General features: G+C 35.5%; 1 protein-coding gene across 6 annotated transcripts in view; it reads right to left on the reverse strand.

Annotated features, from left to right (window-relative positions):
- The window catches only part of ERBIN (erbb2 interacting protein), a 192,161-nt gene that overhangs the window by 23,519 nt on the left and 151,824 nt on the right, over window positions 1–16,818 (reverse strand). For all 6 annotated transcript variants that reach the window (XM_043987553.1, XM_043987538.1, XM_043987530.1 and 3 more), the window contains exons 19-22: window positions 15,624–15,806; window positions 12,264–12,378; window positions 8,135–8,315; window positions 4,052–5,621 (exon numbers count right to left, since the gene is read on the reverse strand). In XM_043987553.1, the coding sequence (XP_043843488.1) occupies window positions 4,052–5,621; window positions 8,135–8,315; window positions 12,264–12,378; window positions 15,624–15,806 (2,049 nt within the window). The remainder of the gene's footprint in view (window positions 1–4,051; window positions 5,622–8,134; window positions 8,316–12,263; window positions 12,379–15,623; window positions 15,807–16,818) is intronic.

Consider the following 16,818-nt stretch of genomic DNA (forward strand, 5'->3'; position numbering starts at 1 on the left):
TTAGGATTTATTTAGTCTCTTCACCAAGAGAGGGCATGGGCTTCATCTATAACACATCAGGGAATAAATACATACATTGTATCTTTTGCAAAAAATGTTTAAGTAAACCAGTCCTTAAATGAGATTTTGCGTAATCCCCATGAAAACTGGTATTGCTTCTTATCCCATAGTACACAGAACAAATGCAAAATAAGCAGAAGACAGTTAGCACTTAACATATATTTGCTGAATTTGCTGAAGAAGCAAAGAACCAATAGAAATTTTGGGGGAGGGGTGGAGAACCCTGTACATTCTTCAAATAATCTGATTATGGCATTGTTTCTTTCCCCTTGCCATAATACATACTCTGATGAATATTTCATATACTAATGAACCAAACTTAAGTCTAGAAATTTATGTCAAGTTCTAATTGAGGCTGAACTGTATGTGATACTGTGTAATCTAAATTCATTTTGTAAACTGAAAAAATTGAAAGCACATCTAATTTGTAATCTAATTATACTTCTTGGTCTATTTTAGGAAATCACTTAGCAGACCAACAGAACTAAAAATGATACTAAACATTATGTAAATACTTTCCAAATACTGATCCACAAGTAAATACAGAAGAGGAAGTACTGTTACTGCCACCTGAATATTCATATATGATGTACATTGTGCTGATTACATTAAAATATATAAAATCATTTAAAAACACCGTTCAAGAAGCTGTCAATTATTTACAGATAAATTCAATTCACAAATGTTGTGAGTTTATACAGATACTATTTCCTTTAAGCTTTTCACAATGTCCCCTGTAAGGAAGGCTATATAATTTCCCTGCTCCCTCCACTTGATCACACTCCCAACAAAATGACGCTACCATGCTGGAGAAACAGTGGCCTTCTAATGCTGGGGGTGAAGGGCATGATATAGCTTGTAGGCTTGGGGCTGAGGACCCCCACAGTATCCTAAGTTAGCTGCTGCAGCACATTGAAATCTATAGGAATGATATAAAACAGGGTTTACGACAATTGTCTGTACTGCACTATTTCTCTACTTCCCCTATAGTTTTCTTTTGATGCTTCATTGTGACATGAAAGTGATCCTCAATTCTTTTTTGTTTTGTTTTGGTGAGGAAATTGGGGTTAAATGATTTGCCCAGTCACATAGCTAGTAAGTGTTAAATGGCTGAGGCCGAATTTGAACTCAGGTCCTCCTGAATCCAGGGCTGGTGCTTTATCTACTGCCCCTGTCATTTTTTTTTTAATTTTTTTTTTTTTTGCAGGCAATGGGGGTTAAGTGACTTGCCCAGGGTCACACAGATAGTAAAGTGTCAAGTGTCTGAGGCCGGATCCGAACTCAGGGACTCCTGAATCCAAGGCCGGTGCTTTAACCACTGCGCCATCTAGCTGCCCCCGCCCCTGTCATTTTTACCTTTACAGTATACTTCACTTCTTCCTTTCCTTCCTTCCCTTTCCTTCTCTCCTATTTACTTCCCATTGCTATCAATCTAGTTCTGGTCCTCACTATCTATTACCTGAAGTATAGCAATAAGCTTCTTAACTTTGGTTAACCATGCTTTGGTTTTTTAATCTTTCCAATTTATTCTACCTACATACAACTCACAGGGTAATTTTTCTAATGTAAAGGTCCCAACACATCACTTCTCTCCTCAAAAAACCTTCAATAGTTGTTAATTTTTTACGAAAAAAATTATAAAATCTTCACTTGATAAAGGCCACTCATCCTCCACACCTCTCAAAAAATTTGGCTCCAAACCATCTTTCCAAGTTGATCCCATCTTCCATCCACTATTTCCTAGTCAAACTTGACTACCTGCTATGCCATTGAGCTCATCCTACCCCTCCTTCTCCCTGTGCCTGCGTTCATTCTTTGCACATCTTTTCTCTTGGAATTCTCCATTTCTAACAAGGCCTAGCTTGGGTGCCATCTCTTCTATGAAACCTTCCCTGTTTCCCCAAAGTGATTTCTCCTTCTTGATGTTCTCAGTAGGCGTGTATCCCTCCTATGCTCTTTAACACTTGTATAATCTGTATAAGTTATTTGTGTATTTTATGTATATGTCTCATCTATTCTATTGGACTACAAGCTGTAAAAGGACAGGTATCATCCTTTTTTTAAATTTTGATTAATTACATGATTATAATTGAGTAATTAATAAATGATTGTTGAATTGTAGCAGATGCTATATGAAGAATAGGCTATACTCTCTCCTCTGAGAAGAGACAGGATCATTGTTGTGGTTTCACTTTTCAACTGCCTCACACTGTTTTGACTTCATGGTGAGCCACTTCCACAATGCCCTCTCCTTCCTCATTGAGTATATATTCAACACTGCCATCTCCCCTTGACTTTCAATTCCTTCAACTCTGTTAATGGTCAATGCTATATAATTCTCCCCAACTTGCACTTTTATTCCTAAGTGCCTAGGCAGTGCTGGATCATGTCATTATAACACACTAACCAGGCTGAATACAAACACATGGCTTCCAACCCTAATTGGACCCTCATTGGTTCATCTTAGATTCCTTATCTTATTCAACACAGTGGCTACTCCAGACCCCTTCTCTTAATACCTCAGTCTCCTAACTCCATCACCTAACAAGGCCCCTGCCTTAATAAGACTCACATTTATTTGAAGTACTCTGGTCAAAGATGGAAAGAGGGAGGGTATAGTTTTAATTTTCTATCAAAATGGCAATATACTTTTGAATGAGGAAAAGTATATAAAAAGGTTTTAATACTTTTATTAACAGAAAATCCCTAGTTCTCTCTTTTTTCAGAGTAGGGACAAGAAGCAAGGTGTCTATGGAAGCTGAAAAGATTTATGGACATCCCTTTGCCTAACTCAAATAACCTGCAAAATGTTTATTAACTACTTGTGGCCAAGAGAGAAAAAGAAAATGGTTCATGTTCAAAGACCATAGATGCTTTGAGATTGTGTTAACTCCAAAGCCAAGAACTTCCTGCTGTGAAATTTTTATTTTTTAAGAAAAGGCTTAAGCTGGTAACAGAAAAACTAAGGATTAGTGAGAAATATATTCAGCTGTACTATAGGCTTATATAAAGTTTTGCTGAAACATCATTTTAAGCATGATTGGTTAAGGTTACTTAGACATTTAGATACTTTCATGGTTTTATTTCTGATGGGTTAGCTATAGAAAACAAATAGTTTTAAATGAGTAGGTATCTAAAAAATTATAGGCAAAGAGTACATCTTGCACTTTGGATGTTGTAATTGAGGCATTCCCTCCACTTGATGGCAGCATAACAGAGTTGCATTTCTAGAGTTGTTTTTTAGGAAATGAATAAACATTTTCTAAAGCATGAACTCAAAAAATTCATAGATATAGTGTCCACAACCCATTGGCCATATGATTACATGAAATAAAATAAGCTAGGATTACAGTCTAATTAAGAGGACTCATGAATAGGTCCCTGCACATTTTTAATAGGCACAAAATTACTGAGGTGTCAGCAAGAGGGTTAGTTTGTATAACATGAGGCAACATGAAAAGAATTATAAAAGCTATTTACATTTGCAGTGTTTTTTGTTTTGTTATTTGTGACTTTAAGCAGTAAATCTTTATATAATCTTATGTGATCAACTCTCCTTTATATTCATTTTGATGGAAAACAGTAGGCAAATGTTAATGCAAAATAGAAAATTCACAACTCCTTGACCCAATAGCATGTGTTAAGAAATATGAGGGAAGAAAGGACTAGGAAGGAAAACTTGTTCTGGAGCTACCTTAAAAGATATAGCTCACATGAATGTGCCTTAATGGTCAAATGAATCTGAGTTGCAATCCCACTCTGATGGAATCACAGAATTTGAAAGGTGAAGTAACCTTGGGGTCAATCCATACACAAAAGAAATCCCCCATATTATAACCTTAATCCAGAATAAATAAATTTAACCACTATGTTTTACTGTCTTAAAACACACATACACACATACACTCACAAATGTGCACACAGTGCAAAATCATTTTGATTAAGAGAAAACAAAAAATAAATTGATGAAGAAAATGAGCTATTAAATTACCTTTTCTAGTTTTTTAGCCTCAATGTGTCGCAGTACTTGTTCTCTCCAATCATGAGGGACTTTACTTTTTCCTGGCGGTTCTAACAAAGAATGCTCAGAACTGACCCTTGGATTGGGTCTTTTTGAAGGACTAGTCCGTGAATAATTAAAATCACTAATTGACATAGTTCTTTCCGGTATTTCATTAACAGAGGGTCGAGCACTCTGAGGCCGAGGTACATTTGGACCATCTATGCTATAGGCTCTTGCAGAAAGAGGTCTCTGTGATGCTGACATGATCAGTGGAGCTCTTCCCACCGAATGTAATTCTCGATATGTTAAATAATCTCCCTCAGGAATCTGGGGTCTTCTGGTGGGCCCTGGGTCACCAAGATTTACAGAGGCCGTAGAAGAGATGCTACTTTGTCTCTGAAGTGTATTTCGACCTGCTCCAGGAACAAGTCTGTCATTTGAAGGGACTGCCCACATCTCTAAGTGCCTTGCTGGTCCCATCCTTTGATGTAAATTGTATGAAGCATTAGCTCGAACATTGTTGTGATTAGAGAAATTCATATTTGCAGAATGTTTAGCATAATTAGGATTTTCTGTGCTTTCTGACCTAAGAAGCCGTGGAGGAGGTAAACTGCCTTGATCAACTTGGGCATTTTGCTTAGAATGCCACAAAGCATCCTTGACTGCAGCACTGCTACTGTACTGGACATTATATTGTGGGGGACCATACATCTGAGGTACAAACTGTGCACTAGATGTTCCAGAACTTCTTCCTATAGTAACATCTTCTGGGTTATGATTTGAATCAAACTTGTATATGGCTTTTGTACATGATATTAAGTCAGATGAGGAGGAGGAGCCAGGAAACACTTGCAAGGGCTGATCATAGAGAAGTGTAGCTGACTTACTCCGGACTATGTTTTTTCCATCAAGGCCAGATGAAACTGCTTTAACTGCTGAGCTTGGCTGCTGTGGACCATTATCACTCAAAATTTCATATATTTTCAGACCTCCAGTTTCCATATTTGTTATACTATGAGATTTTATAACAGCTCCTACTGGTCCACTGCGTTGGGGGGACAAATCTTCATTACTTTTGGAAACACACATATCCACAGAAGGCTCAGAATCAAGGGCAGGGTCCCTTAGCTCTTCAGTCCTCTGAGGAGACTCTGAAAGGTCTACAGAATGTCCATTCAGTTTATTAATAGAATTGAAATTTGGATACTTATTCCCATTTTCCAAATGCTCAGTTTCTTCTTTAGCATTATTAATTAAAAGACCTTTTCCTGATCCTAGTTCTTGTGCTATCTTTGATCTTTCCATTGTATCTGATTTAAATGTATTATTAATTGTGAGTTTATTGAGATTTCTGTTGATTTGGTCTAATTTTTGACATTCTTCAGTATTGGTTTTTAGATCAACATCCTTCTCTAATAAGGCCAATCGTTCTTCAATGTTCAAATCATATTCAGCCAAATTGAAAATTTTTTTCTCATGGACTTTGCATTTTTCTTCTGTTGAGTTGCTTAAATCGCTACCATTTTGCAAAAGGTTATTAAAATTTTCATCTTCTTGCCTAAAACAAAGAATAATTCTTTGAAATGACAAAACAGTTTTTATAAATGTTGGCAATTAAGATGTAATTAGTCATTTGTCTTTAGTTTTTAAAACTCAAAAGTATCAATTCAAATTAAAGCAATAGTATAAATCAGAGCTATATCAATAAGATTAAAAATTTTAAAATAATCAAATCCTGTCTATTATATTTACCACCAAGCAAAGCAATATGAAGAAAATCTACTGATATTCCTCAAATCTAATTTTTGCTAATAATTTAAAGCTTCTGTCACATAAATCTGTGTGAAATGAGAAACAAAAAGGACTCAATTCCCTCTGTTCTTACTGTATTAGTGAAATGTTCTAAAATGAGACAGTTTGAAGTAGGGAGAAAAGGGGCAAATGCCTTCATGAGGTTAAGAGACTGTGACGTCATACTTTTACAAAAGCAAAGAGAAAAAAATTCATGGAAAATTGCTGGATGCTCAAATTATTCATGTCAAGTAGTTTTTAATTATGCAATATGTGGTTGATAAAATTAGCAACTAACAGAGTAATTAATTTTCTAAAGACCTATAATAGAGAATACAAGGGAACTTAAGTCTTTTAATTCCATATTATTATGTTGTACTTAATTGCCCACAAATGTTGTTCTAAAATTATAAAAGATATATGCTTACATAATCAAACAAATAAAATATCTATACAGTCTTAACATGAATATTCAAATTACTGATCTCCAAAACAGTCTTTGGTAGCTAACCTTCCCCTTAAGGCAGCATAGAATAAAACAAATATTCTTTACTAAAAAGCCACCAGGGAACTAGCACCATAGAAATACAGCAGTAAGTACTTTTACTTGATTACATGAATGACATGATTCATAAGAATATAAATATTTGCATGTCAAACAATAAATTTAATGGTTAAATTCATAGGTCAGTCATACTGTTGCTGATTCCAAATTTCTATTTTGTGGCAAATGAAATAAACGATTTCCACCTCTGCTTAAATAATAATGGAGGATATGAGTCTATTAATATGATTCCCCCTGGACAAGGTCTTTAACCTGGGGTCCAGAGACAAAAGGGGCTGTGGCTGAGTTTTGGGGGGCTCTATCTCCATGAATGGGAAAATACTACATCTTTATTTTCATTAACTTTTTTTTTTTTGCTCTGAAGCATTTATTGGAATTTTGCAAAACCAAGAGTGAACATAAACCTAGTATGAATGTACACGCAGATGTATACAGAACTCTCCTAAGAGAGATGAGTCTATGAGAGAGGATGTGTCTACACAACTCTCTTGAGATACGAACAATCTAAAACCAAGCTTATCAACACTGTACTTTCTCATTAACTTTTTTTTTTTTGGTGAGGCAATTGGGGTTAAGTGACTTGCCCAGGGTCACACAGCTAGAAAGTGTCAAGTGTCTGAGGCTGGATTTGAACTCAGGTCCTCCTGAATCCAGGGCCAGTGCTCTATCCACTGCGCCACCTAGCTGCCCCTCTCATTAACTTTTAATAGAATATTAGCACTTTTGACAATTATGAATTTTTTTTAAAAAACAACATTATTCTAAGAAAGTCTAGATCAGACTTTAATGATACAAAAAAGGCTAATAACCTTACTCTAGACCCAAATAGTAAATTAAAGGTAAAAGTTTATGTCTCTTTTGGTACTATTCAAAGGATTCAAAATAGTTTTGCTTCAAAATGCCTGAAAAAATAAGAATATAATTTAGTAGTAAAATACTGTATATTAACTCAATGTGAACTTTTAGTTCAATAGTTACCAGGCTTTGGTGTTAAAATTAAAGTTATTTCTCCCTTGTTTTAGACTGTTTAATTGGCACAAAAATTAATGTGACCTTAAGATTATTATCATTATTTATTGTTACCAGGTCAAAATTACCTAATTTCCTCTAGGCTTTAGTTTGTTTTTTTAAAGTAACATTCAATAAACAACAACATAAAGGAACTATAAATCACATTAATCACTCTTTCAAGGAGTTTGACTGACAAATTCCCCCCCCCCGCAATTATATTGATTACAAAGATAAACAAGTAATAATGGCCAATCATGATATGAATTTGATTTAATAATCCATATTTCCCTTTCCCATAAATCCTTTTAAATATGAATTTTTTTTTAAATTTGGGGGTTGCTTTTAGAGGGATGGGTCTGAATTTGCCAGACTGGCTATTTACAGCATACCAGGCAGATGCACTAGCTAACTATTCAACTGTCTGTTCCATTTTGGCTTTCTATATCTAGTTCAAGAGCAATGTGTCATGGCCCAAAAATCTGTTTTATTTTAGTCTTTAGTCATGTAAAAGGCTGTAAGAAGACTAAAAACTTATATGTATAGTTAGTGATAAAATAAAGAATTAAGACAAGTAATTGTTTGAAAAACTTTATAGCATTTATCAGTAGTGGGCCTCAATTGTTGAACATTCTTTTTATCTTATGACATCTAAAGGCTACTATGTTATAAATATAAGCCATTTTATTCTAAAGAAGTTCACAGACCTTATTTTGGAAATAACAGCAATATGTGTTTCTTTCAATGGAGAGCACAATGAAATGTCTTGGCTACTATCAGTATTAAGAGAAACTGAATCTGACATTCGAGACGGAGAGGAGCAATTGCTGTTATTTTGGTTGCTGTTGTGTGTGGCTTCATCTGATAAAGAGTCAGTATCCTTATCATCTGGAAGAAAATTTTATCAGATCAGTCCAATATACCACCATGTGATTTTAGGCAATGCATTTTACAGAAAAATAAAATTGCATTCATATAAATTTCTCATTCACGGGAAAAAAAACCCTGAATAAATAAGTGCAAGTAGTTTATAAAAGGAATCCTTATAAATTATTTCTTATTCATACAAAGACAAATAACAAGTCATTGACCATACTAAGTTCTTAAAGAAACTATTCTAATTGCTACTAATCAAATAATAAAGCTATTGTATGTACATTTCCAAAATGTTATATCATATCATATTCTTTCTAATTTTGCTTATAAATCATATTGGGGAGAGAGACAACTATTAACATAAAACTTTTATTGGGTGGGGCAGGGCAATGGGGATTAAGTGGCTTGCCCAGGGTCATATAGCTAGTAAGTGTCAAGTGTCTTGAGGCTGGATTTGAACTCAGGTCCTCCTGAATCCAAGGCCAGTGCTTTATCCACTGTGCCACCTAGCTGCCCCCTTAACATAAAACTTATAGAGAGAGTATCAAGTATGGCAATAGAGAATAACAATGGAGATGATCAGTAACTCATATGATACAATATTGGGAACTGGGACACTCATAGCCTCTGCTATCATATACAAATGAAGCCTATGATAATGGATAATGTGAAATAGAGAGCTTAGCTCAAGATAAAATTGACTTGAATATCACTGAACTTTCAAACGAATATGTACAATATCATCCTACTAGCCACCCAGGTTCATAGCCATAGCATCATGCTCAACTCTCCATTCATATTCATCTCTATAATCCAAATCTGTTGTCAAGTGTTATTATGGTTATTTTTACATCCACTATTATATCACCATGTTCCTTTAATCATAACTGCTACTTAGGGTCAGGCCCTCATTGCTTCTCACCTGGTATATTACAATAGCCTTCCTATTGGTTTCCCTAATTTTCCTAGAGTGTGGATCTGACCAAGTTATTTCATGCTAACCACACTTATGTATTAGACTCACTTGGCTCTGTCTTACCTCCAGATCAAATAAATATAAATCATCTGGTTTCTGAAACCTTTCACAACTTTCTTCCTATACATATGCTCTCATGCAGCTACATAGCCTACTTGGTAGTATGTGCACACACACATTCATATTTATTCTCATTCTCTCTCTCTCTGTCTCTGTGTCTGTCTCTCTCCCCCCCCCCCGCCCCTCCCCCACCTCCTCATGTTTTTTGGTGGCTTCCTTCAAAAGACGTACCTATGTCTCCCTTTCACTTTTTCTGTCTTTTTGTTGGCCTACCAGTTGTTACTTCTCATTGCTGTCAGTAGCAATCCTACTACACTTTGTGTTTTATTGTTTCTGATCTGAAAGTGACCTGGTCACACGCAGTATGACTCAGACAGATCATTTAACCTCTAAATGTCCCAATCAACTCTCTAAAAATTGCAGGGCAAGGCCAATCTGCATTGTTAATTTCTATACCAGGAGATTTTTCACGGGTCTGGTTTTTATTTTTTTCTTTTAAAAAACCCATGATGTTCTGGGACAATAGAATACCAACTTTGTTAGAACTGTATGTAAAAAGCAGGAGGAGGCTATGGAATGCTCTTCAAGGAGTAAAACATAAGGGTTTTAATGTATGAATCTAGTTTGACTTCTAAAATCTTTTTTTTTTTTTGGGTTTACTTCCCTGTTCTTGGCTATATTCTGGATACATGAAGTAAAGATTTAGGGGATCTCTGTAAAATTTCTATGTTTCCTGTACCCTTCTATCAAGCTGTATGATTATAAATATGTGGCCTGCTATGGTAATTACTTATAAAAGCTTGGCTGTTTTCTTCTGATACTTATATAAGCAAGCCTTTGACATAAGTCAATATATCCATACAAAAGATAATGAAATATACTCCCAATACAATAAAAGGGTAGAAGGATTGTCATTTCTGTATTGAAAGTTCTCTAATTGATTTTCTTTGTTACAAGGGACAATTCAGTCTAGTTTGCTAGTTAGAAATAGGGAATGACTGGGTTGTAAAGACAAAAATTATCAATAAAACATTTTGAAAAATAAAATTGAATCAAGGCAAGACTCTATCAGCACTTCTGCTTTTAGCAGAAAAAGAGACAGAGATAGAGATAGGATGGGAGACCAGAACACATTTAGATAGTTGAGGTCTATAATCAAATTATATCAGGCCTCTGTATGTGCTTTATAATCTGGTTTACAAATGCATAATCCTTCTTACCAGGCAGTAAGGAGGTCATAGTTTACTTCTTTTTCTCCCTCAAATAATCTAAGCTATCTTCTCCCTCCCTTGTCCATGAATTGCTACAATGGATTATGTATTCTTAATATATTGGACTATTTCAATCCCCCCTTTGTCTGGTCTATTAGGTTTTGTTTTTTGTTGTTGTTTTTTGGGGGGCAATGAGGGTTAAGTGACTTGCCCAGGGTCACACAGGTAGCAAGTGTCAAGTATCTGAGGCTAGATTTGAACTCGGGTCTTCCTGAATCCAGGGCTGGATCTTCATCCACTGCACCACCTAGCTGCCCCCATCTGGTCTATTAGTTTTCATCAAGAGAGATGCTTAATGTGCTGTCTCAGCTAAGAGTGAGGGCATGACCTCAGGCTGAGCAGCTCTAAGTGTAGGGAAAGGACCATAGACAAGGGATGTTGCAGAAGTAGTAAAGATAACATCTGACAATAGAATATATATTTGGGTTGAGTGTGAGGAGCTGAACTGAAACCAAGATTTCAAGCTTAGGTGATAAACCTTCTGAGAGTATGACTGTGCTAAAGAACTCAAATCATATTAAAAATAAATTACTTTCGGGGCAGCTAGGTGGCGTAGTGGATAGAGCACCAGCCCTGGAGTCAGGAGTACCTGAGTTCAAATCTGGCCTCAGACACTTAACACTTATTAGCTGTGTGACCCTGGGCAAGTCACTTAACCCCAATTGCCTCACTAAAAAAAAAAAAAAGAAAAGAAAAAAATAAATTACTTTCAATTTATCCTTAGTAAAGGTTAAATTGTAAGCAGTATTTATAAAAGTTTCCATGTAAAATTGTTAAAATAAAATAAAAATTAAATTCAAAATAATATTTAATTTTTTAAAAATACCAAGGTAATTAAAAGAATAGACCCTCAACTACCTGGGAAGAAAAACAAAAAACAAAAAACTTACTGAGAAATATCTACTGGGAAAGGAGTCTCAATAACTGAAGTAATTTTTCTTTTAATATAATTAGAAGTTTGGGGCAGCTAGGTGGCGCAGTGGATAGAGCACCGGCCCTGGATTCAGGAGTACCTGAGTTCAAATCTGGCCTCAGACACTTAATACTTACTAGCTGTGTGACCCTGGGCAAGTCACTTAACCCCAATTGCCTCACTTAAAAAAAAAATATATATATATATATATATATATATAAAATTAGAAGTTTAAGTCGGGTGATTTACTCCTGGTTAAGTAATGCTAGTAAAATAGGATACTTTCCAGCTATATAGGATAGCTTTCTAGCTAGTGACCCTAGGTCAAGTCACTGAGACTCCCTATGTGCCACAAGCAATTCTCTAGGAATAATTTACTAAGACATTATTTGTGGAGTTTCCAACACTGACTAAATTATGGGTCTTTCAAATACCTGGCTGTAATACTGTTAAAAGTTTCAATATTAACTTGCAAAAGTGATACAAGGAGAATTAGTAGATACATTTTATAAAATTTTCTTCTTTACATATCCAATGAATCATATAAGAGAATGGGTAGAAAGTTAAGAAATGAATGAAAAGAAATGAATAAATGAAATGATATAACCTTTTTTAAAGTGAGGAAGGCAAGGATTCAAAACTTTTGGAGAAGCAAATTTGGAGAAGCAAATTTAAATTAAACATCTCAATGGTATATTACCCCAACCATTTATTCTTGATATTTTGTTTCAATATCTAACCTTTTTTGTTATTGCTAAGTGCCACCACTTTTGGCTGATTAATAGAAGTTTCAATTAAAGGCGGTCGCATCTCTGCCATTTTCATCTCTTCATCAGAAGAAAGTTCCTCAGACTCCTATTAAAAAAGGGAAAATATTTACATAAACTTCCACTTCAGTTTCTTAAGAATTTTTCAAATTAATTGTATGGTTATCAAGGTAAAAGAACTACAAAAATATCAAGGAAGAATGCATATGACATGACTTAGATTATTGGGATATACAATGATACAGCCACAGCTCTACAAGCATCGTGCATACTGGCTACTTCTTGTTAGCATACAAAGTAGCTACCGACAATAGGTTCTAAGCCAAATTAGGTCAGTGAACTGTCTTTGGTGCTTTCCTACTTCTTCTATACCTGACCTTCTCACTTGTAAAAGGCCCCTTTTCTTCTATCTCTCCCTCTCCACCTTGCTTAATACTCATTCAGGTTATTTATGCTACTTGAAGATCCCCCTACAAACTTGCCTTTCCTCAAAGTGAAAAAAAACTCCAAAAATTACCCTTTTCCTTACTCCTGTAGGATAATCAAAGCTACATGTTATGGATTCTAATTAGCTGATTAAATTTGTTCACATTCAAGGGATAATAACTGATATATTTAAAGGAATACTTTTAGCCCAAATGAATCTTTAGTTGAGAGAATGTGTTGGAGAGATATTTCTGATTAGGGCACACCTCTTCAGGTGCCCCTTGTATAGTCTACGTAGGTCTTTTCAATTATGCTACTGTTAATGCCTGAGTATTTATATAGTCTATGAAATCTGCCAGTAATTGGAATTTTTTCTTATTAAACTCTATCTAGAGGTGCTCCAATTCCTCATTTTTTGGTGATGTTTTAGTTTGAACCTAAATACTCCTAATCATCTAATAAATTCATGACCAATTCAATACTTGGTATGTTCTGGATACTCCTCACCAAAATCCGTAATAAAATAAGTAATAGCTTTCTTCTACATAATGCACAAAGACACATTCTATAAGGAAACTGAGGTGTAAAGGGGTTAACCAAGGTCAAATAAAGAGTAGCAGGTAGTATGCAGAAAAACCAGGATTCGAACCCACACTTCTTTCCACAAGAAGATTGCTGCCTCCTAGATACATGAAGTAAAAGTGCGACTCACTAGAATATCAGTAAGTTGCGTTTCTATCATGCCCAAAATTTGCTTCCTTTATTAGAGAAGTGAAAACCCTTTATCTGGTATTGTATACAATACTGTACAGATTACTGGGGTGAAGACAGGGTTAACCTGAAAGCGGAAAAAGCTGATTGTTTAAGGGCTGCTCTGAGTCTTTCTGCAAGAGGCCTTGTTGGGCCCCCTAGTTGGTATTGACTTTTCTCCTAAGATTATATTGGTGTATTCTCTCTGTCTGTCTGTCTGTCTCTACACATACACATATCATTCTCCCTTAGAATTTAAGGGTCTTTGGTCTTTCTCTCCCCAGAGTCTAGCACAACGTTCTGTTCATAGTAGGCATCCAATAAATATTTACTTTTTGATTTGATGGGTTTAATAACTCATTAAAACACCCTCTAGTATCAGTCCTACCATGAGCTTGAAGTATGACCTTAAGCTGATTCTGCTGCTGCTGCTGCTTCTTCTCCTTCTCCTTCTTCTCCTCCTCCTTCTTTTTCTTCTCCTTCTTCTTCTTCTCTAGTTTATTTAAATGCCTACTTTCACTATCCCCTGCAACCTCACAACTGCAGAGCCCCACACTGTGATATGTGGTTCCACCTGCACTCCTTGGTTAATACTCCATACTCTGAACCTTTTCTTTCATGCCTTCATCAAAACTTTTGCTTGTATCCTTTCCCTTTCCTTAGTTAGCTGTCATGTTGGAAAGTAGTTAGATTAACTACTCCTGAGATGTCAATAACCAACAAAAGCTTAAAGTGTTAATGGGTTTCCAAAAACAGAAATTCCTTAAAGCACATATCACGGGAAACTGCTGATACCTAATATACCAACCATGTACATGCAGATATTAATCAGTATTTCTTCTTTGGGCACAATGTAGTCTATTCACAAGCCATCTCCTCTCCTCTGTTCTTTGTACTACTAGGGTTATAGATCCCTAGCTCTACCTAGAGTGGGACAGTGGGATATAAAGAGGAAACTCCCTTGAAGATAGGGAAGTTCTAGTATCCTAGCACAAGTCAGAGAACAAAAAGGGAAGAGAAAGTAGCGCTTCATCCCACACCCTCCTGTCTCTAGTATGGCTCTAGAACTGAAGCCCTGGCAGATCAGGCAAGACTTGAAACCCACTCTCCCCTCTATACAATAGTAATGCTCCATTTATCATGAATTCTATTAAGATCCTCAAAGGCACTGAAGTAGTCACTGAGAATAATCCCTTGGGGGTCATTTGTAATAATTAGGGGACAAAACTGGCATGTACTTAATGTACTTAAATGAAGTGGTATTACAGGTTTGCCATATGTATATATAATTTGAAGGGATGGGATCTGATCCACCACAGACAAAATCCATATAATAATGACCATGTTAATAGAAATTTATAAATATCACTTCCTAGCTCAAAAATTAGTAGTAGCCTAAAACAGCAGAAAGTCAGAAAGCCCTGGGTTCAATTCTAGTCTCAGATATAGACTAGTTGTACAACCAGAGGCAAGACATGTAATCCCTCAGTACCAGGACAACTTTAAAGACTGCAAATCACAGAGAGGTCCCTATACCAATTAAATTGAAAGTCTACTTTCTCTTTTCCCTCTCCCCAATCTCACAGATACTATAAAGATAACTGAAAAGTTTCTGAAAGCACTCTAAACTTCCAGGTTCACAGGAACAAAGGTACACTTGTAAGTCCATAGCATTATTGTAAATAAAAATATGCTCAAAGACCTAAGGTTTTTTAGAAAAAAGCATAATTGCTTATGCTAGCCTTTCAGGAAAACTGCCTTTTAAATAAACTGGGGAAATATTCAAGAAAAATGAACTTCATATTTTGGTGATTACAAGGAAGGTCACTTAATTGAGAAATACATTGCATCATACTGATATTATTTTTTCTAGCTTTCAGGTGAAATAGGCAAAATAAAAACTATACAGGTTGTCAGGTAGTTTTAGAAAGTTAGACTTTTAGACTTCTGTAAAATTGCTTTTCTTCTTAAAATCCTAGTTGAAAACAACTAATTTTAAAGCAATATGATAATATGTTAGCAGTCATGTTAACTCTCAAACTGTTTGGTTCTATAATATCATCATTTCTCTGCTTAAGGACAAAAAAAATGGAATATAATATTAAAAGGACTACCCTAATCACTGCTGCAGAAAAGTCAACACAGACAGTGTCATACCTCAAGCAGGTCATCTTGGTTGACAATTTTCTTTGTGCTCTCAGAAGTTTTACCCTGGGGGATCATTTGTGGACTTCCAGCACTGTTCTCAGCTTCAGGCTCACTGATCTTTTGTACACAGTTTCCCATTATATACTTTTCCTTATCATCTGCTTTGCTTTTTATTGGAGTTGTTTCTGAAGTCTAATAAAAAAACAAAAATACAAACAATTTTGGTTCAAAACTCAATTGAGAATTTAAAAATTAATTTAATATTTCATTCTGGGGGGAGGATATCATCAATATTACAATGCTTTTCTTTATGCTTTGATGAACAAAAATACATTGTATGAAAACTAAAAAGTTAGGGGTCCTAAGTTACCAGTCATGCATGATGTCTAGTAGCCTATGTTTTCCTCTAGGATATAAAAAATGCTGTACATGGGATGTATGTAATGATGCCTCATGGTCATTTGGGGGTACCCTGAAACCAAATAATTCTTTCTTTCTGCAATGTATATTCCTTCCAGGTAAATTATTTAGATTATATAATCCTTGCTGGCAAAGCTAATAAGGGATCTGTTAATCTCATTATATAATCAAAGGGCTCTAAATGTGTATGTTGAACTACTGTAACTTCTGTCAAGAATGTTTGATCAAGGGGGAAGCTAGGTGGCTCAGTGGATAGAGCACTGATTCTGGATTCGGGAGGACCTGAATTCAAATCCAGCCTCAAATACTTGACACTTACTAGCTGTGTGACCCTGGGAAAGTCACTTAACCCCAATTGCCTCACCAAAAAAAAAAAAAATTAACACACCACATTCCTGAAAAGATAAATATAAATATTTTTATTTTTAAAATCTAATTCAAATATACTAAATGAATTTACAATTTTTTGTGAGGGGCGATGAGGGGATTAAAGTGACTTGCCCGGGATTACACAGTTAAGCGTCAAATGTCTGAGGCCACATTTGAACTCAGGTCCTCCTGAATCCAGGGCCTGTGATTTATCCACTGGGCCACCTACCTGCTCTGAATTTACAGTTTTAAAAGGAAACCTATGGTGACTCCTACTGAATGAAGAATAACTTTCTAATTTGAATTAAAAAACAGATATCAGGTTTGCTTAAAGTGAAGTAGCAACAAAGTTTGGCATCATGAAATAAAACTCTACAAACATAAAAATACATACTAAATTCTTAAGTGTAGTGTT

Source organism: Dromiciops gliroides, chromosome 1 (genome assembly GCF_019393635.1).
Source record: "Dromiciops gliroides isolate mDroGli1 chromosome 1, mDroGli1.pri, whole genome shotgun sequence".
NCBI classification, from domain to species: Eukaryota; Metazoa; Chordata; class Mammalia; order Microbiotheria; family Microbiotheriidae; genus Dromiciops; species Dromiciops gliroides.